Source organism: Heptranchias perlo, chromosome 27 (genome assembly GCF_035084215.1).
Source record: "Heptranchias perlo isolate sHepPer1 chromosome 27, sHepPer1.hap1, whole genome shotgun sequence".
NCBI classification, from domain to species: domain Eukaryota; kingdom Metazoa; phylum Chordata; class Chondrichthyes; order Hexanchiformes; family Hexanchidae; genus Heptranchias; species Heptranchias perlo.
The window spans coordinates 39,851,321-39,874,192 of NC_090351.1; the positions used below are offsets into that span (position 1 = coordinate 39,851,321).

The 22,872-nt window shown below is 44.7% G+C and overlaps 1 protein-coding gene across 2 annotated transcripts in view; it reads right to left on the bottom strand.

Moving 5' to 3' along the window:
* The window catches only part of LOC137344617 (lysine-specific demethylase 9-like), a 59,615-nt gene extending 37,073 nt beyond the window's left edge, over window positions 1-22,542 (bottom strand). The window contains exons 1-2 of one of the 2 annotated variants that reach the window (XM_068007729.1): window positions 22,035-22,542; window positions 7,191-7,861 (exon numbers count right to left, since the gene is read on the bottom strand). In XM_068007729.1, the coding sequence (XP_067863830.1) occupies window positions 7,191-7,861; window positions 22,035-22,482 (1,119 nt within the window). In that variant the 5' untranslated portion in view covers window positions 22,483-22,542. The remainder of the gene's footprint in view (window positions 1-7,190; window positions 7,862-22,034) is intronic. The other variant, XM_068007730.1, reaches the window with a different exon arrangement.
* Between the last annotated feature and the right edge of the window lie 330 nt (window positions 22,543-22,872).

Sequence of the window (22,872 nt, forward strand, 5' to 3'; positions counted from 1 at the left end):
CTTACACTTGAGGCTTACTATATATCCAAATTGAAAGGTAACCCATTGTGGACACGTACTGGTTTAGCACGTCGAGCCAAGACTCAGTATAAATGGACAATGGATTTAATTTTATACAGTACAATCTTGCTACATTCAGATCAGTATTGGACAGAAAATAGATTTTTTTTTAAAAAGTGCATTTAAATCTCAAGTGTAACAAATAAGGTACACGTACACAAACCCCTGGCATAGACCAATGACACAATGGTATAATTAAATCCTGGTGGAGAATAAACAAGCATTGGATTTTAACTACTGGCAAACAGTATACACATACTAAGCCAATGAGAACTCTGCAACCAGTGATCCAAAACTGCAGCCCCAGAATAGACATATTCCCACAGGAAGTAAAGATGCTGCAGCAGAAACTAGAGTTTCTTGGATGAATAGAAAAATTATAATTCCAGTAAAAGAGGCATGTGACAAATCTAGGGCTAATACTACAAAAGAAAAAACAAGCCAAGTATAGAGGGGAAGCAAAAAAATTAGCAAGGCTGAGAGGAAGTTTGGCAGGGAACAACAGGAAATAAAGGATTTTATAGACAATAAAAAGTAAAAGAATAGTTGAAGAAAAGGTAGGGCCAGTTGGAGATGAAAAAGGAGATCTTGGAGGTTGAAGCAATGGCAGAGATGAAGAATAAGTAATTTGCCTCAGTTTTCACATAAGTGAGAGATGTGGGAAGGAAAGTTAGAAAAGGAAGAAGTGGACCAATTATTCAGGGTAACCATAGGCATGGAAGCTTTTTTAAAAATTTGTTCTTGGGATCTATGCAACACCGGCATGGCTGCATTTATTGCCTCCCCCTAGTTGATTTAGGAACCATAGGTCCAAAGTCGCCTGTTCCTCCCAAGCATGTTACACTGACCACGTCATGTCTCAAATTACTCAATGTATCCCAAAATATTATTTTAAGATAGGGAAGTTGTGCCAAAGGACGGGTAGGTTGTCAACGTAACACCTCGGTTCAGAGTGGGAATGGGATAAACCAGGTACCCATAGAGAAGTCAGCCTAACATTAGTGGGTAAGCTTCTAAAGGCCATAATATGGGATAAAATGAATACTCACCTGGAAAAACATGGATTAATTAAGGACAGCCATCATGGATTTGAAAAAGGAAAGTCAAGCCTGACAAATTTAATACAGTTCTTTGAGGAAATAATGGAGTGTATTGATAAAGGAAATGCAGTGAATGTTGTGTATCTGGGTTTTCAAAAGGAGTTTGATTAAGGTGGCCCATAGGTTTGTTAATAAAATGAAGACACGTGGTATTAAAGGGAATGTGGCAGCATGGATGGGGAGTTGGTTAAATGGCTGAAAACAGTAGTGGTGTTTTTCAGACTGGAGAGATGTAAGTGGGTTGTCTCTGGGGGAGGTGGGGGAGGGGGGGGGTCAGTGTAGCCACTATTGCTCTTCTCAAAATATATATTGGCTCATGTGGAACATAAATACTGGCAGAGACCAGTTGGGCTAACTGTCCTGTTTCTGAATATATAAAAATAGCATGGGGTCACAATATCAATATTTGCATATGACAAAATTAGAGAGGGTGGTTAACTGTGAAGAGGGCTGCAAGACCGGTTAGCAGATTAGGCATTGCTGTCATATGAAATTTAACATAGAAAAATGTGAAATGAAGAATTTTGGGAAGAGTAAAGAGGGGCTATATAAACTAAATGGTAAAACTTCAAGACTAGCAGAAAGACTTAGAGCAAAAGCAAAATACTGCGGATGCTGGAAATCTGAAATAAAGAGAGAAAATGCTGGAAATACTCAGCAAGTCAGGCAGCATCTGTGAAGAAACAGAGTTAATGTTTCGTCAGAACTGATGAAGGGCATCGATCTGAAACGTTAACTGTTTCTTTTTCCACAGATGCTGCCTGACTTGCTGAGTATTTCCAGCATTTTCTGTTAGAAAGACTTAAAGGTTCAGATATGCAAATCTTTAAAAGTAGGACGACAAGTTGATGAAGCTGTAAAAAAATTGTGCATGGATTCCTAGGAGCATAGAGTATAAAAGCCAAGAGGTAATGCTAAACCTATACAAATCATTGGTTAGGCCACAGTCAGAATATTCTCTCTATTTTTGGCCACCTTACTTTAGGAAAGAGACTAGGACAAACGAGATTCAGAGATAATCCCAGAGTTGAATGGCTTTAGTTATAGAGGAGATGAGAGAAACTGGGGTTCTCTTCATTACAGCAAAGAAAGTTAAGAGGAGATCTAATAGCAGTGTTCAGAATTATGAAGGGTTTTGATAAAGTAAATAGGGAAAATGTACTTTTACTGGTGGGCGAGTTGGTAACGAGAAGACATAAATTAAAGATAATCACCAAAAGAACAAAGGGAGAAACTATGCAAATTACCTTTAACACAATGTGGTCATTAAGACATGGAATGCTCTACCAGAGTGATGGGAGCAGAATCCACAATAACTTTTAAAAGGGGAAGTAAATAAATATTGGAAAAAGAAAAACTTAAGGGTGTAGGGAAAGGGCAGGGGAATGGAACCAAGTGGATAACACTTTCAGAGAACTGACACAGGCCAGATGGGCTGAATGACCATCCAGTGTCCTGTAAAATTCTATAAAGGAAGACGCTCCTTTCTTTAATGACATCCCCAGTACAATTCTTTGGGGAAATGGGAGAAGGGCTGGAGGGGGCAGGGAGAAGAGGAATTAAATGCCCTGTCTTGGTCAGGCAGCAAATCTGAAATTTACTTTGCAGCAGCAGCAAATAAATTTCCCGCTTTATTTTCTCTCAGACACATTGGAGGGGTATTTTAATGAGAAGCACGCCACTCCCCCATTCATTCAGTCAAGTTCCAATTGGTGACCACGTATCTGAGCTGTGCACCTCTCCCAGTGGCGACTGAAGGCATGTCCTGGCATATGACAGCAGAGCACATGTGCTGACCCTCTGGTTCAGTGCGCTGGTAGCCACAAGATTATGGTCACATCTGCTAGCAAGTCCAATTATGGTTGAGTTGAAGTTGGGTGTAGTACTGCCTCAAGAAGACAGAGCATCCCTTTTGGTGATGCACAATGCATTCCAGAAGCAACACCACCACCTGGTACATTGCTGATAGAGCAGTCAACCACGGATGTACAATGTAAATAGCGAGCCAAAACACGACCTTTACTCTCGGTACTGCAGCATAGTATTTTACTCCCTCGGTATAACATATTGCAGAAGAAAGCATCTGGAAAGCATTTTACGGGATTAACAATTACTAGGTCGAAGCTGTTTTCCTTTTATAGCAACTAAATACGGCCAAGAATTTCTGTCCTGAATCAGGAACAGTGTTCACCCAAGAACAGAGAGTCAGACAGCTGAGTTACAGCCTCTACGTGAGACTTTCAGCAAATATTTATAACCACTCGCTTACTCAGCCTCTCTGGCATTCTTCCAGCTTTCTCATTTATTCAGAGCAGCATTAATCTGGGAGCAGCTTCTACAAAGGAACCCATTAGGTTAGATTATACTTTAAAATGAACACAGATGCTTTTATTGAATCTTCTGAAAAGCCACTACTGTATTAGGACAAGCCATTAGTGTTCCTGAAAAAAGGGGCCAGAGTGCGTAAGAGTTCATGGTTCTTGCAGCTTCCGTCATTACAGGCCCCTGCAATAAGGAACTGAGCTTTTCTTTTCCGTCTGTGCTGCTTTCACTCAAGTGAAACAGGTAAAGCTATTCCCGGGTTACAGTGCTGTTCAGCAACGGTATCCAGCAACTGTTAAAACCTACAAGGTGACACATTTACATGTCAAGAGAGCACCAGCAAACTTACTGGATGGGTGGATGGAGTTAGGATACAGATCAGCCATGATCTCATTCTCTAGAAAAGAAAAGGCCGAGGGGTGACCTGATAAAGGTCCTTAAGATAATCTTAGGATTTGATAGGATAGACGTGGAGAAAATGTTTCCACTTGTGGGGGAGTCCAAAACTAGAGGTCATAAATATAAGATAGTCACTACTAAATCCAACAGGGAATTCAGGAGAAACTTCTTTACCCAGAGAGTGGTGAGAATGTGGAACTCGCTACCACAAGTAGTTGAGGCGAATAGCATAGATGCATTTAAGGGGAAGCAAGAAAAGCACATGAGGGAGAAAGGAATAGAAGGATATCCTGATAGGGTTAAATGAAGTAGGGAGGGAGGAGGCTCATGTGGAGTATAAATGCCGGCATAAACCAGTTGGGCCGAATGGCCCTGTTTATGTGCTATAGTTTCGATGCAATTCGATGTAATGGCAGAACAGACTAGAGGGGCAGAATGGCCTACTCCTATCCCTACGTTCATATGTTCCTACTTCAGTCTAATTATAAGAATCTATGAAAATCTGGAGCAAGGTTAATTAAGCCCATCAGTCCTGCACCATCCAGTCTGATTATTCTATCATGGACTCCCCCCACACATCACCTGTTGACTTTCCTACTTTTGGGGTACTAATTTCCTTCTACGGGGGGGGGGGGGGGGGGAAATGAAGAGAGAGAAAAATCAGGCGGTGCTGTCAATATCTCTCTAACGCTCCACCCTCCCTTCTCAATATACCGATTCAGCTAATTTTAAAGGAGCAATTTAACCAGAATAACATGCCTTGTCTGGGAGACTGCCCCTTCGTGTGAGGAGGCCCGATCACGACCTAGTGCGAGTACTGAACAAAGGAAGAAGCTAACGGCCAAGGAACAGATGAGTGCGATACACAGCCTAACAGGACAGTTTATCCATGCGCTCCATCTTTGGAGAACACAAAACATGACGCTTACTTTCAACTTTAACTTAAACCAGGTGGGCTGCTTGTGGTTTAAGACAATCACTTCTACAGGTTACAGAGTAGAATATTTTAAAATTACAAAAATTTGTTGTATCCAATTAAGTTAACCATACAACTGCTGGTTAGCAGGACCCCAACAGGATTAAAGACCCCTTCATTAAACAGAAGTCAGTAGCTACTTTCCCCTCGATTGAAATAAAATTCACACTGAACTGAAGGATTGTTTAATGGTCACCAAGATGCAATAATCAGAACTAGGAATCCATATTGCAAGCCACTGATACAGCAGTGTAACACGACACATTGTCACCAGCTATTTAAAGCACATCAGGCACAATGTAACAGTGTCTTCACTTTAATGTACATTACAGCCTGAGACACTTTAAACGTGACTGTCACAGATCCTGCTGTCACCCAAGGGAACTCTGAACTGTAGCCAGATGTTGCAAATGATCAAAGTAATGAATTGTATACAGAACTGGGGAGAGAAGAGGTGGAGGGTGTAGAAATCCACACTCTCAAAGACCAATTGCCAACTTTAAATTTATGGTTTTGAACAACTCTACAGATTTGGTTAGATCATTTATATTTTGTTTGCAAAGTATGTGCAGGAGAATATGTACATGCACTACGTGGGTTACCCTGGCTGCAATCATTTGGGCAGTATGGAGGTACACAAACACAAAACTGATCGAGGACTAAGAAAGCTGGGAACAGAGCGATATTAAAGCGTTCCACATAACCACAAACACTGCGACCACAGGGCTACGGCAAGTTCAGAGAAAGGGAGAGTTAGATTTGGCGGCTTCGTACTAGAGGGCAGTGAATGTGCAGGACATACTGCCCAGGGAGATAGTGGAGGCAGACGCATGGCAAGAGAATGCATTGAGCAGTTTGAGACACATTTTGGGATTTTTTTTTTAAAAAAGCAAGGAACTGTAAATGGAATTTAAGGGTCTTTTCTGGAGCTATACATTCCTAGTATTGTACACAGTTTGGTGGTAAAAGTGACAGGGCGAGAGCGTGGGTTTATCTCAAGGTCGAGGGTATGTTGGCTTTCTACCCTTTACAAGACTTTGGTTGAGCACGATTACCATCACTTCTCATACTCATCCATTTGCAACCCCTTTCAGGGTCTCTATTAAGGCACAATGTTGTGTTGGTCAAGCCTCTAGGAAGGGAAGCCAGGTAGCCTGATATTTCCAAGCAAGACACAGGCCACACATTACTCTTTCCAACTGAAATCACATACTCCTTCCAACTGACGTCACATACTCCAGACATTCTTCACTCACTGTTGTGTGGGTGGGGCTGGTGGGAGACGGAGACTGAACGTCTCGCTGTGCCTCATTCACATACTTCATTTTCTGGTGGATATCCAGTTGGCAACAGGCTGGGTACATGTGAGCCTAGTCATTGCCTTTGTAGCCTCCAGGACCTTGCCCAGAACTAAGTCTCCTTTACATTTTTGAGCCAACTTCCCCATATTCTGTAACATGATGGTTGATAGAATGCTTCAGCAAATTGTATGCCTCTCCAGGTTAGTACGAGCATGTTGCTGGCTTGTTTGTGTAGTGGAGTTGGCAGGGGCTACAGAATCTGTAAACTGCAATAATTTTTGAGTGGGGGCTGAGCTGCAGGCCACAATTCCCTGAAGCTGGAGAGGATAAGACCTCCTCCTCCTCCTCCTCCTCCTCACTCAGGAACATTTTGAGACACATTCAGTCTCGACTGCTGATAAGAAATTTGAGATGTTCCTGTTATTCGTTACAGGAATCTGACAAGCAACACCCAGATGCGACGAGGGAATACATTCCTTTGCACTGGATTTGTCTGTCTCGGTAGTGATATGGTTATGGCGTCCTCTCTGCACTAATCAGTATGTGCCGGACAAGAGTTTAGTTGGGGGGAGGGGGTTAGTACAAGGTTTTGAGTTTGGGCTGTCTGTATTACCATCACATGCAGGTACCTGAAGCCCAACTCTGACCAATAAAAGTGTTGGGGTTCCCATCTGTGCAGGAGACACCATGCACTAGGGGAGTGCTTTCCATTCTGCAGGAACTGACTGGGATCCCTTGCTAAGAGGAAGTAGTCTGACCATTTTGAGAGAGGAATGCAGTAGAGGAGAGCTGTTAAAGTCTATATGAGGAGGTTAGGGAGGGAGTGTTATCTGAGGTCAATGTTGGGATTGATAATAGACAGGATGGGTTATTTTTAATTAATTGCTTGTGACGAGATTTCTATGTACCATTGCTTTAACACGTGATTTTGTTCTGGACTCCCAAGCTGCAGTTCCCAAGTTATTCACTTCCTCTTTTCTTTTATTTATAATCATAAAATATTGCAAAGGACACAAAGCACAAAATTCTTACCTGAGTGCGAAAGTTTGAGATGGTCGTAGTTTCTATATCCTTCTTCCCCAGTATTTCCATTTTCACTGGAGTGTTGGGGAAGTTGAAAGCAAAATAATCCAGAAAGTCTGGCAGGTAGGCTGCCGCTCCATGTACGATGGCCATTACGTAGTGCGCCGCACTCTTCTCATTTTCACTGAAAGTCAATGAAAGAAATTCTTCAGCAAACCTCTCCATCTCCACAGGAGACAAGAAAGAGAGTTCGTCCATATAGGCGTGGAGCACTGGCGCGCCACCGTTTGGCTGGTGCTCCACGTGAATGAAGTGGGCGAATTTAGAGGAACCTGTCCGCAACAGTCCCTTCCGTACACAGTGGTCTCTGTGCGATAAGTATGGTAACTGTGCACCCGAGGGGATTGTACAATGGCTCATTTTCAGATCCAGCCGGCCAGGCTCTTCGACATGCTTAACGGAGGCTTTGTCGATTACGCTCGACTCATCAGAAGAACCTTGCCCCAAAGTATCCAGGTCGACGTGAGTGAGCCCCGCACAAGTTGTTTGCACCTCTTTGTTGTACATTTTTAGGCGCCTCGGCCGCTCACCTTCCCGATGTTTCTTTTTCTTCTTTTTCTTCGTTTTTTTGCCCAGGTATTCATCTGGTATCCGGCTTTTCCCATTTTCATCAGAGCCACCTGTGACCGGAAACAAATACCAAGAGTGTATCAAATCCATAACTGTATAACTGCATATACCCTAATCAAACATACAACGCATGTACGGGAAAAGGCCATTCTGCCCATCACAGGCCATTAATAACCCACCCAATCATGCACTCAACCTCATCCAATGACTCTCATGAGGGAAAGTTCTGCTTTAATACTCCCTCATCTCCAAAGGTAATTAAGGGATGCTCCAAAATCCATCCATCCTGACATTTCCACTATTCGGCCCTGGTCTGTTAATCACCTTAGATATTTTCCACATCCTAACAACTGTTCCATGGAACATTTCATCACTCACTTTACACCCAATCCTGTACCCTCCAATTCACATCATCTGATTTTAAAAAAAAACATGGAATGGACGATTGGACAATGCCTCAATCTGCACATGGACAACTAGCATTTAAAATAGCCCCTGTGGTGCCTTATGTGGTTTAGGAACATAGGAACAGGAGTAGGCCATTCAGCCCCTCGAGCCCGCTCCGCCATTTGATAAGGTCATGGCTGATCTGTGATCAACTCATATACCCGCCTTTGGCCCATATCCCTTAATACCTTTGGTTGCCAAAAAGCTTTCTATCTCAGATTTAAATTTAGCAATTGAGCTAGCATCAATTGCAGTTTGTGGAAGAGAGTTCCAAACTTCTACCATCCTTTGCGTGTAGAAGTGTTTTCTAATCTCACTCCTGAAAGGTCTGGCTCTAATTTTTAGACTGTGCCCCCTACTCCTAGAATCCCCAACCAGCAGAAATAGTTTCTCTCTATCCACCCTATCTCTTCCCCTTAATATCTTATAAACTTCGATCAGATCACCCCTTAACCTTCTAAACCCTAGAGAATACAACCCCAATTTGTGTAATCTCTCCTCATAACTTAACCCTTGAAGTCCGGGTATCATTCTAGTAAACCTACGCTGCACTCCCAAGGCCAATATGTCCTTCCGAAGGTGCGGTGCCCAGAACGGCTCACAGTACTCCAGGTGTGGTCTAACCAGGGTTTTGTAGAACCAGGATAAGCAGGATACTCAATGGGTTACTAAATACTATCTATTTTGCACTAATTCTTATAACTCATTCATGAGTATATCCAAACCCAACTAATCATATTTTCCTTCAAAATAGCTGTTAGAATCAAGAGAGGCCTGATTATGTGTCACTGTGCTGTATGAAATAGGCCCATGTTTACATGCTGTTATCTAGCCCATTATGGTGCAAGATGAACAATTCTACTGCAAAGATAGCAGCTAAAAAAACACCATTCCACTAAATATTCAGTACTTTAATATTCTTTAAATCTTTTTACAGGGCAGCAATGTTTACTATGTGAACGGACATTTCGCCTGTGGCTAAATTATTAAACTTTGGCTGATATTTCTGACTGACCTAGGGTACAGGGTACATAGGTGGATTGAAAATATAAAACTATTATCCTTTGAGCTTCATCTAGCTTGTACTGGGTCTGTGTGGAGCACTGGGACAAACAACTTAATGTACTAACTCTTGGTGCACATTTAATTTGGGTTAAATGCCAGATCATGTTTAACACAGCAGGACTTTTGATATTTTAATCAAGGGGTACCAGACACCCTCCAGACACAGGTCTGTACAACTTCACTTCACAAGTCTATGCGGCCATCATTATAGACTTGAATCAAGTTTCAAATGACTGGAGTGTATTTGGCTGGCAAAAGCTTGAATGAGACGTGAACAGCTGTAATATTTACTTGATCTTTAAGGAGACTGCAGTCTGCAGATTAACCCAAGACGTGAATTCTCAATATTACGCTACAGGGCAATTCTGTACAGCACAAGTCAAGGAAGGCAATTTTAGCCCATCTTGGTTTATCCATCTAGAAAGACCCACCAGTTCACAGTCCTCAAGGTTTGACCTTTGCACTGAGCAGCTCGAGCATGACTTCCTGTGACTTGTACTCTACTAGTTGGACTGTAGATTGTGCTGCTGTGCAGTGGTTGGACACATGGGGCACAGAATCTATTAGGTCCTCTAGATCTCTCCCAATTCCATCAGTAGCTATTTCAACACCATTCACTAAGTACTTAGGTCATTCATTCTTTCTTTCTATATCCATTTGTCCATATTAAATTTCATCTGCCATTGTTCAGCCCACGACATATATTTCCCAACTCATTATGTATTTTATAAGCCACCTCCTCAGAATCAATTGCCCCTTCTAGTTGACAGCCAAACAGATAGACCTATCGCTAACTGAGCATCCCGAAGAACCGTAAAACTAAGTACTGTGCTAGTAAAACATTGTCATTTTCAAAATATGCTGCACAAAATCATAACAACTCACTGCAGCTACGTGATTAGCAATGGGAAATATTAAGGGTTTAGTTCCCACATGAAGGACATGGGGACTGGTAAAATTGAGAAATTAGTTTATGAAGCTCAAAGTAAGCTGTTACAAAGCTCAATCCCGTATGCACTTGCAAAGGGATTGGGGGAGGAGTGGAAGACATCCCAGTCATTACTTGCATTGTATTACTCAACATTTCAAAAGGACTTCATTTAATTCAAATAGATCTCTTTTCATCACATGCAACTCAATTTTAGCAACACTGCCGTCCAATTTGCAGAATGCGTTATTGGTTTAACGGGAGACTGAAGTAATGTAAGCCCCTGAAGCTGGGCTTATATCAATATAACCCACTGTGCCAGTCATGGCTGTCTACCCTTAAGCAGCTATGCCAATGTAGTGCAAGTTCAGACACAGAAGAACACCCTGTGTTGCTTTTCGAACAGGATATCCCTGTGCTGTTGTCTATCCAGAGCAACACAATTCAAAGGCTCGAGGTCTGGAGTAATATGGACACGACGAGGGTACAGTAGTGTAGTGGTTATGGTACTCAACTAGCAATCCAGGGGTTGAGAGTTCAAATCCCAGCATGGCAAGCTGTTGAACTGAATTCTGGTAATTCATGGACTGGTACCACAGAAAATGTCATTTTTTCATAAAACCTCAACAGATTCACTAATGTCCTATAGGACGGTAATCTACCATCTCTATCCCAGTCTGACCTACACATGACCTAGATGACTCAATGCCCTCAGAGGAACTAGGGATGAGAAATAAGTGCAGCCTTACCCACATCCCAAGAAGAAATACACGTCCAAAGAATCCAGACTTTCAAACCATTAGGTGCTGCCCGGTCATGAGCCATCTGTGGCTCACTCTGGATTCACGTAGAAGAGTAGACTATTTTACCCATAGGTCAAACAGTATCTTCAGCCAGAAGTGCTGAGTGGATAATCCATCTCGGCCTCCTCCCGAGATCCCCACCATCACAGAAGCCAGTCTTCAACCAATTCGATTCACTCCACGAGCTTAAAAAACAGTTGAGCACACTGGATACAACAAAGGCTATGGGCCCCGACAACATCCCGGCTGTAGCACTGAAGACTTGTGTGCCAAACTGTTCCAGTACAGCTACAACACTGGCATTTACCCAACAAAGTGGAAAATTGCCCACAAATCCAATCCAGCCAATTACCGCCCCATCAGTCTACTCTCAATCATCAGCAAAGTGATGGAAGGTGTCGTCGACAGTGCTATCAAGCGGCACTTACTCGCCAATAACCTGCTCACCGATACTCAGTTTGGGTTCTGCCAGCACCACTCGGCTCCAAACCTCATTACAGCCTTAGTCCAAACATGGACATAAGAGCTGAATTCCAGAGGTGAGGCGAGAGTGACTGCCCGTGACATCAAGGCAGCATTTGACCGAGTGTGACACCAAGGAGCCCTAGCAAAATTGAAGTCAATGGGAATCAGGGGGAAAACTCTCCAGTGGCTGGAGTCATACCTAGCACAAAGGAAGATTGTAATTGGTGTTGGAGGCCAATCATCTCAGCCCCAGGTCATCGCTACAGGAGTTCCTCAGGGCAGTGTCCTAGGTCCAACCATCTTCAGCAGCTTCATCGATGACCTTCTCTCCATCATAAGGTCAGAAATGGGGATGTTCGCTGATGATTGCACAGTTCAGTTCCATTTGCAACCCCTCAGATATGCAGTCCATGCCCACATGCAGCAAGACCTGGATAACATCCAGGCTTGGGCTCATAAGTGGCAAGTAATATTCACGCCACACAAGTGCCGTGCAATGATCATCTCCAACAAGAGAGAGTCTAACCACCTCCCCATGACATTTAACAGCATTACCATCACCGAACCCCCCACCATCAACATCCTGGGGGTCACCATTGACCAGAAGCTAAACTAGACCAGCCACATAAATACTATGGCTATAAGAGCAAGTCAGAGGCTGCGTATTCTGCGGTGAGTGACTCACCTCCTGACTCCCCAAAGCCTTTCCACCATCTACAAGGCACAAGTCAGGAGTGTGATGGAATACTTTCCACTTGCCTGGATGAGTGTAGCTCCAACAACACAAGCTCGACACCATCCAGGACAAAGCAGCCCACTTAATTGGCACCCCATCCACCACCCTAAACATTCACTCCCTCCACGACTGGCACATCGTGGCTGCAGTGAGTACCATCTACAAGATGCACTGCAGCAACTCGCCAAGGCTTCTTCGACAGCAGTTCCCAAACCCGTGACCTCTACCACCTAGAAGGACAAGGGCAGCAGGCGCATGGGAACAACACCACCTGCACGTTCCCCTCCAAGTCACACACCATCCTGACTTGGAAATATATCGCCGTTCCTTCATCATCGCTGGGTCAAAATCCTGGAACTCTCTACCCAACAGCACGTGGGAGAACCTTCACCACACGGACTGCAGCAGTTCAAGAAGGCGGCTCACCACCACCTTCTCAAGGGTAATTACGGATGGGCAATAAATGCTGGCCTCGCCAGCGACGCCCACATCCCATGAATAAATAAAAAACACCGCACTTGAAAATAGGGCACTAATTTTTGAAATCCAGACAGAATTTTCCAGTGCAACTCACTCCCTGGTGCTTACAAAATGTGTCAAATACTAGTCATGTAATATGCTGCAGCACCTCCGCTGGAAGGAGGGTGTAATAATGTGACCAGTTTACATAGGCAGTTTCCATTCTAAATGTGGACATGGTAATTTAGAATGGAAAGCCGACAGAAATAGCACGCAGGAACAAGATTTTTAATATACAGATTTGTTCATCCCTTCAATTCAGAATCTACCAGCTGGAAAAGTTTCTATATTTAATATATGTAGTCGGCAGAGCAAATCAATCAACTTTAAAACCAAGCAATGATATTTCAATGTTTAAAACACCCTGCTGCACTGAAAGGGGATACTGCAGTTAAAGTTACAATATATAAAATACAATGCTTGTGCCTGTCTGAATATATGAAAAACTTTATGTCTCTGTGCATTTCCTGTTAATTTTTCCCATTACAAATTCCTGTGCCACATTTAGAATGGAAACTGCCTATGTAAACTCATCATGCTATAAATTGCACTCAGATGCCAGTAGAAGCACTTCTGCCCTTCACAGAGGGAGGTTGCAATTACAAGACAAGTTTACATTGACAGTTATAGAAACAGAATCATACAGCACAGAAGGCGGTCATTGGGTCCATCGTGTCGGTGCTGGCTTTGAAAGAGCTACCCAATTGGTCCCACTCCCCCTGCTGTTTCCCCACAGCACTGCAAAATGTTCTCCTTCAAGCATTTATCCAATTCCCTTTTGAAAGTCACTACTGAACCTGCTTCCACCGCCCTTTCAGGCAGTGCATTCCCGATCGTAACAACTCGCTGCAAAAAAAAATCTCATCTCGTCTCTGGTTCTTTTGCCAATTATCTTAAATCTGTGTCCTCTGGTTACCGACCCTCCTGCCACTGGAAACAGTTTCTCCTTATTCACTCTATCAAAACCCTTCATGATTTTGGAACACCTCTATTAAATTTCCCTGTAACCTTCTCTGCTCTAAGGAGAGCAATCCGAGTTTCCATTTTAAATTTGGGCATGGGATTTTATAATGGAAATATAAGGATGGAATGTATGACTTTAAAATGGGGACTGAATTACTTACTGAAGGTGGGTAGATGGAGTTAAGATACAGATCAGCCATGTTTCAATTGAATGGCGGAACAGGCTCGAGGGGTTGAATGGCCTCCTCCTGCTCCTATTTCTGAGGGTCCTGGCTGCCCTCTAACCCCAGTTGACCCGAGGGCTACACTTGGTTCTTTACTCCCCTCGTGCAATGCCACAGGACATCAACTATTGGAGTACAGATTTCTTTTTAAGCTGAGCACTGAATCTAGTTGCAATGCTCAAATTATTTTCAGAGCTTAACAAAACAATCAGGAAATCTTTAAGAAAAAAAAGCTGCAGTTAAGACACCAGCAAAAAAAAATCATTTTAAAAATGGGCTGTATGATTAGGGGTTTCCAGTCATAATCTTAACAATGTTTATTGGAATAAATTGGCGACTTCATATTATATTCCGACTGTGGGCACACAATGCACTACAATCAGACAGGTTCCAGGAGTGTTTACATTACTGTAAAGGCTGCCACGTTTTTGCACTGGGATTACCGAATCCTAGAGCATGCTATAAACACACCCGTTCCCAGCTGCTGCCCTCAATGCTCACCTCCCCCTTCTCCCTGCAAAATGACAAGCATGTTCTTTTAGAGAGGGTGGGGGAAAAAGCAGGATTCACATTCTTTCCAGATTACTGCAGTTACAGAAAGCTAATCGCCTCGAAAGAAACCAGCACTTAGACAGAGCAAGATCGAATCTTGGAGGCCATCCCATTCTTCCCACAAAACACAACATAGTACTTCTGCTTCTGAAAGGTCAGAGACGATGAGATCTGGATGCATTTCAAGGCCTGGATACTCGTGTATGGATTGTGGAACGAGTATCCGTCATCAGCAGGAGTAGCATCATTTACATGCTCATTGATTTTATTTTTCGGGGGGCATGGTTGCACTTTCTAAAATCGTGTCAAATACCATCAGGTTTGAATATTTAAAAACCCGGCTACGCAGTCTCAGTTGATTTTATTTTTTTTAAAATTTCTGCATGATGCAGAAAGAACCTTGTGTGAATAAAGGAAAACAAGTGTTCAGTTTAAAATATCAATGAACCTCTTATATTCAGGATGCGCGAGTGCCTTAAACCCTTGCAGGGCTGGCTGAAAACCATTAATACATCTAAATCTTTAGAAAGGACACGATTTTTCTAGAGAAGTGGGATTACTCAGCGTCAGTTCAGTGCCAGCTAGAATCAAGCACAAAGCTGACGTTACAGTAAATATGCATTCTGCTCACTGGCACTCAACACTCAGAATTTTAAACAGAAGCAAGCGTTGCTGCTAACTTTCTCCACTGACAGGCAGAATGATGAGGCGCAGGGCACCAGGACACTATGCACGGTCTGCATTAAGTGCAGGAGCTGTATATAATTTGTTCCTTAGCTAACATCCTCAGGCAGCAGAGTGGGTGGGAACAGGCAGGTGGCTGGATCTCCGAACAGGCCAGGAAAAAAAAAATGGCAAGAAATCTTCCTGCCACGTCCTGGGTCCCCTGGCTGTGCAAAACACAATGGTACACCAAAAACACACATGCGTTATGGTACGCAAGTTTAATGGAGGTCAATTGTGAGTATTTGCCCTTTAAATTGGCTCCAATTCCACACACACCCGTTGGCCAAGTTCTTTCAGTCAGAGCTACTGGGCTGTGACATGGAGGAAGATTAAGGCCAAATACTTGTCTGTCAAACTGAAAAGAGCTGCCTCCTAGTGTATACCTGCACCCATAAAGTGTTTTGAGCTTCCGGCCCGAGAGATTGAAGTAGCTGCTTTGACACTAGCTGTTAAATGTGGTAATTACCTTGTTACAGGGATTATCGTAGATTTTGGCCAGATAATCGCGTAGCTACGATATTAAGGCCTTGGTAACAATCAAGATTGACACCAATTAAAATTATTACCCTACCCTGCACGTAAGAGCCTCCGGCCAATATCCCACTGAACTGAAGTATGGGTCCTCCAACCCTCCGAGATCTCTGCGCTCCTCCAATTATTGCCTCTTGCGCACCCCCCCACCCCCGATTTTCATCGCTCTGCCATTGGCAGCCGTGCCTTCAGCTGCCTGGGTCCTAAGCTCTGGAATTCCCTCCCTAAACCTCTCCGCCTCTCTCTCTCTCTCTCTCTCTCCTCCTTTGAGACGTTCCTTCAAATCTACCTCTTTGACCAAGCTTTTGATCACCCGACTTAATATCTCATGCGGCTTGGTATCAAATTTTGTCTGATTACGCTCCTGTGAAGCTCCTTGGGACATTTTACTATGTTAAATGCGCTGTATAAATATTGTGGCAGCACTTTGTTGACTCTCAGTTTTAAGTCAGATAGTGGAGGAAAACTCGCTCCCATAGGTTGAGACACTCTGGAATCTTGCTACCTCAACATAGCATTAAATGTGCAACTCTGTAGAGGTTTATTTCTCTTACTTGTATATGGTTACCAAGGTTATCAGATTGGGTAGACTTTGACCAGGTAACCAGAGTGACTAAGCGACTGCACCGTTACTGGGACCATTACCAGGTAAACAGTTCTTTCCATTTTTATGTGCAAAGGCAATGCACCTTGGTTGAAACACAGGAGGGAAGGGGAAGTTTAGGTTTGAAAAATAAAAATGATTCCTAACAAGAGACTGGGGTAGCAAGATAATAGCAAAGACAAGAGGCAGAGCAGGTGGTTTTAAAAATAAATATCCATTTGGTATAAAATCACCGTAATAATCTACTCCTAACACCCGAGCTGATTTTCAGCAGCAGTGTATGAATTGAAATCTCAAGAAAAACTAGGCAGCCATGGGAACACAGAATTCCCAGAGCTATCAGCAGAGAAAGAGTTAAACCTCATTCCGCACTTACCATCCAACTCCTGGCCATTAACAGCAATCCAGGGAAATTGCTATTTTAAAAAAATCATTCACTTTTTTTAAAAATTAAAGAGAACGCTGCACACTCATCTCAGCTTTAGTATTTTAATTATTTTCAACTCACTATTCTGGATCCTTACAGCCAGTTATACCATGGCTAGCCCTGGAATACACAAATCTGATTACAATGCAATATTTTTGTCTAAGCTACAACTTGTAACAGGAGCCTCATGTAGTGTTAGCGGTGCAAACTTTACTGTTTCCACGTTGTTAAGCAGTACATGAATCACTCGTGTGTCACACAACGCGACTACACCACCTGCATGCAAATAATGTGCACGCAATAATCCACAAAATACAAATCACACGGCTACACAAAGACTCGACAACCTCCACTCTCTCAAGGGCAGATTTGATAACAGGCCCAGCAAGGAAACCAGAGTAGGCAAATCGCTGCAAAAAATAGCCCAGCGTTTCTTTTTCTTTTCTCTCCCCCAACATGAGCACAGATTTGTGAAATTAGCTCTTTTCTGAACTCCAAGTAAATCATTACAACAATACTGTGCGTGCGTGCGTGCATAAAAAACACCTTCAATGTAAAAAAATGTCCCCAGATGCTTCAAAAGAAGTGTAATCACCAGAATATACAGATCACTACTGGCACGCATACCCAGAAGACAAAAAAAGCTTGCATTTATATAGCACCTTTGATGACATCAGGACATCTCAAAGCAATCTACAGCCAATTAAGTACTTTTAAAGTGTAGGCACTGTTACAATGCAGGAAACGCAGCAGCCAATTTGCACTCAGCAAGGTCCCACAAACAGCAATGAAATAAATGACCAGGTAATCAGTTTCACAAAATGGTTGAGGGATAAATATTGACCCAGACACTAGGGAAAACTCCCATTCATTCAATAATGCTGTGGGATCTTTTACATCCAGCTAAGAGGGCAGATGGCGCCTCGGTTTAACATCTCATCTGAAAGACTGCACCTCCGACAGTGCGACACTCCCTAAGTACTGCACTTAAGCGCCAGTCTGAATTATGTGCTCAAGGCTCTGGAGGGGGGCTTGAACCCACAACCTTTTGAATCAGAGGCAAGTGTGCTTCCACTGAGCCACGGCTGGCACCAAGGAGATGCGCTGAATATAACTGTTTGTGAAACTAGTTCAGCTTTCTAAATTGTTCTGTGAATCTAACATTTCAATTGCATTGGGGAGCAGGCAGCATTTTTCTGGGACATGTGGCAGCTTTGCAGGGAGATTTGGCACAACAATGGGAACAGGAAAAAGCTGCTTTGCCCCTGGCGGGCTGTACAACTTCACTGCCAAAAATCAACCACACTCAATCAAATCGAACCAACAAAAGGGTTCACACGCACGAGAATAAATCACCGTACTACAATTTATCTGTTAATTTTTTAGTGCTTTTTATGTTTATTAAAACAAATGTGGTTGGTATTGTGGAATGGCACCCTTTCCCATTTCAGACACCTAGCGGCAGAGTACAGCACGAGTGAGACGCAGAGTACACTCCAGGTGCTACACTCGCACAGGTGCTGATGTTTATGAACTTATAATGAGGCACTAGGAGCACGATCACATCCAACATTCCCAGCACGGGTTAGATAAAGAGTAAAGCTCCCTCTACACTGTCCCATCAAACACTCCCAGGGCAGGTACAGCATGGGTTAGATACAGAGTAAAGCTCCCTCTACACTGTCCCATCAAACACTCCCAGGGCAGGTACAGCACGGGTTAGATACAGAGTAAAGCTCCCTCTACACTGTCCCATCAAACACTCCCAGGGCAGGTGCAGCACGGGTTAAATACAGAGTAAAGCTCCCTCTACACTGTCCCATCAAACACTCCCAGGGCAGGTACAGCATGGGTTAGATACAGAGTAAAGCTCCCTCTACACTGTCCCATCAAACACTCCCAGGGCAGGTACAGCACGGGTTAGATACAGAGTAAAGCTCCCTCTACACTGTCCCATCAAACACTCCCAGGGCAGGTACAGCACGGGTTAGATGTAGAGTAAAGCTCCCTCTACATGGTCCCTACACCATGCCCTAGCCACTCGCACTGCATTATATTTCCCATACTAGCCATTCTTGTGACCGCTTCCCCCTATCTACCGGGCTCAAGTCAGGACTGTGAAGGAATACTCACTTGTTTGGATTGGTGCAACACTCAAGAATCCTGACATATCCCAAGGACAAAGCTGCTCACTTGATCCTGCCCCTGCCACTAGACTCAATATCCATCCCATAATCCCTAACGCAGTGTGGCTGCAGTATGTACGCTCTACAAGATATACCACAGCAACTTCCTATCTGGTGACCTCTACCACTGAGAAAAGGAGCAACAATCCTGTGGGAACACTATCGCCTTCAAGTCAGGCACCATCCTCCCTCCAACATAGGTCACTGTTCTTTTATCATCGCTGGTTCACACATTCCCTACACAACACTTACCCACAGCCTTACCCACATCCAAAGAACAAATAAAAAATGTTGTGCAGTGTAGTTCAAGTCCCACTCCAAAGACTTGAGCCCACAATCCAGGCCGACACTCCAGTGCGGTACGGAGGTGCTGTCTTTCGGATGAGACGTTAAACCAAGGCCCCTGTCGGCCCTCAGGTGGACGGAAAAGACCCCCCAGCACTATTCCAAGAGCAGCGGAGTTCTCTCCAACAATCAGATGCCAGGTCAGTAATTCAAGTTCTAACATCAACAATGATTCAGGTTATAAAATAACCAACTGGGCTACACACTGTACCAGTAGGGCTCTGTACTGTCCTTTATTTTTTAAGGTCTTGGGATGTGGGTGAGACTGGCAAGATGGGCATTTATTGGCCATCCCTTGATGCCCCGGAAAGGTGGCGTTGGGCTTTCTACTTGAACTGTCGTGTAATTGTTTTGAAGGGTCAGTCACAGAGTAGGGCTAGAGTCACATGTAGGCCAGACTGGGTAAGGACGGCAGGTTCCCTTCCCTGAAGGACATTAGTGAACTATTTCGGTTTTTATGACAATCTGGAAGCTTTCATGGTCGTTTCCTGGTGCCAGCTCACAAATTACCAGATTTATTGAATTGAGTTTCACCACCTTGAGCTCTCAGTCCCTGGATTGCTATCCCGACGCCACAATCACCCCACTCAATGTATCTGCTGGTATTTCAGTAAACTTTCAGATCAAGAGTGATCAGAACCTAGTACGTATGACAGGCAGCGCGAATACAGACACAGGCAGCGCGAATACAGACACAGGCAGCACTGATAGCCCATTTGTATTACTGCCCTGCCACCACTGACAATCCCAGCTATGGGATTAGTCCAATCAATGCCTACATTTAACAGTAACTGCACTTCCAAATTAAGTCATTGGTTGCCAAGCACTTGGGGACGTCCTAAGGATGTAGTAAGGTGCTATGTAAGTTTATTTGGTCAAGTAAACAAGTTGAAGCTAACAATAGAACTCTAAGATCCACCATAAGAGGCCGTTCCTGCAGATGCTTCAGTGGAGGGAGGAGGGGCTGGTGGAATTGTCTCCTCAGCAGCAATAGAAACTTGCCATCAGAGGGGCCCACGTTTTCTACCTGTTGGCAAAGTGCCCCATCTCATACAAAGAAGCAAAGGCACTGGGAACAGTACAAGCAAAACAAGTCGCTGCAAACTGCACCTACAGTTAATTTTCTGCTCAGTTGCCACCCCTCACAGTATAAAGAGTTTGTTTCCACAGCACCAAGATCCTATGGTAATTATTACAGAGCAGCTCAGTGTCGACATAAATCAACGGACTTAACAAAGACTTTCTGCAAGCTCACAAATTTTACAACTAATCCAACCACAGCCCTAACCTGAATAAAAAGAATCTTCAACCCACAATCTCTATTCAATAACCCTGCTCCTAACCTTGAATAAGGTGCCAGACAAATTTGTTTAAGTGATACTTAAATCCCTTCAACAAAACATACCACCCAAAATCAAACATAAACATTTCCTTTTCTACTGAGAGCGAGAGAGTTCATTTATCATACAGTAGACACAGGATTTTACAGTAAACAATGGCAGATTTTTTTTCAATAAACTCAATGCCATAATTGTTAATCCCCCTTTGGATGAAAATCACACTAATCCCCGACAGTTGCTACCTACACAAACATAGCCTAAAACAGGACAAGACCTCCCGATACAATATATGTAATTAAGGACAGAAAGATCTTGCATTTATATAGTGCTTTTCATATTCTCAGAACATCTCAAAGTGCTTCACAGCAAATGAATTACTTTTGAAGTGTAGTCACTTATACAGGCAAACATGGCAACTAATTTTACACTGCAAATTGCCACAAACAGCAAATGAGGCTAAACCACTAATTTTGAGTTTGGTGACAGTGTTGGTTTAGGAATAAAGTTTCCAAACTCTTATTCAATTTGAGAAGTTGCCCAAAATCCTCAATCTCATCCCTGGTTTGCAGTGTCGGCCGTGGCTCAGCGGGCAGCACTTTCGACTCTGTCAGAAGGTTGTGGGTTCAAGCCCCACTCCAGAGACTTGAGCACAAAACGGTGTCAGTAATGAGGGAGTGCTGCACGAGACGTTAAAACGAGGCCCCGTCTGACCTCTCAGGTGGACGGAAAAGATCCCACGGCCACTATGTGAAGAGGAGCAGAAGCGTCCTCTCTCGTGTCCTGACCAATATTCATCCTTCAGCTAACATTGTCACCCAGACTATCGGGTCATTTATCACATTGCTGTTTGTGGGACCTTGCTGTGCGCAAATTGGCTGCCTCGTTTCTTACAACACAACAGTGACGACGCTGCAATAAGCCAGCACAGGCTCGATGGGTAGAATGGCCTCCTCCTGTGCTGTGTCCATTCTATGATTCTAATTCATTGGCTGTAAAGCACTTTGGGACATCCGGAGGTGATGGCAGGTGCTCTATAAATGCAATTTCTTTCTTTTATGCTAACTGCCAATGTCGGGTGTGGGGGGATTTGTCGGGGTGTGGGGGGATTTGTCGGGGTGTGGGGGGATTTGTCGGGGTGGGGGGCTGTTCGACCACAGGCCAAGTGGCCCCCTATCCCCCCTCCTCCTCCCTCACCCCCCTTCTCTCTCTCCCCCCCTCACCCCTCTCCCCCTTCTCTCTCTCCCTCCCTTCCCCAGGGCAGCTCTCCCCTCAGCGGGGGGCTAGGGAGTGACCTCTCTGTTCCCCACCCCTATCCCCGTGGACCACAGACTGGTGGCCCCCCCCGCCCACCTCCCCCTCTACCTTTCCGCGGCGGCCGGCAGTCGCTGTTCTCTTTCCGCGGCCGGTGCTTCTTCTCCTTCTCCCGGTGCGGGTGTTTGTCCTTCGGGTTCTTGGTCTTGGGGAGCGCGGCGGCGGTGGCGGCGGCGGTGGTGGTGGCGGCGGCCGGACGCGGCCCAGGACCCAGTCCTGGGGGCGGGGGCGGAGGCGGACACGCCGAGTACGGAGCGGCGCTGGCGGGAGCGGGAGCGGGAGCGGCCGGGTAGCGGGGCGCGGGGGCCGAGGCCGCGGGCCCGGCTCCGGCTCCGGGGCTGGTGCTGAGGCGGTGATGGTGAGTTTTACGGCGCTTGGCAGCGGGGTGTGGGCCAGAGCCGGGCCCCGGGCTGGAGCTGGAGCTGAGGCCGGGCTCCCGCTCCCGGTCCCGCGGCTCCTTGTTCGGCGCCTTCAGGCGGATCAGGCCGAGCTGCGCCATCGCAAAACGGCAGTGACGTCGCGAGAGGCCGGAAGGGCCCTTCGGACAGAGTGGCGCGTGCACCGCGGCACGGCTCCCGGAAGCGGGGCAGCTGAGCGGAAGTCGCGTTACCGGGTTCGCCACCTTCCCGCGTGTGGGACCGGCGCGACGCCATTTTGGGTGAGGCGCAGTCTGCCTTGGTGACCCACCTAGTGGGGGGGGAGCAGTTGCCAACCCTCCAGGATTGCCCTGGAGTCTCCAGGAATTAGAGGTTAATCTCCTGGTCGCTTCTGTGAGCAAAAAAAACATTTTCTTTCAACACTTTACAGCAACATCTTGCATTTATATAGCGCCTTTAATGTTGTAAAATGTCCCAAGGCGCTTCACAGGAGCGTAAATCAGACAAAATTT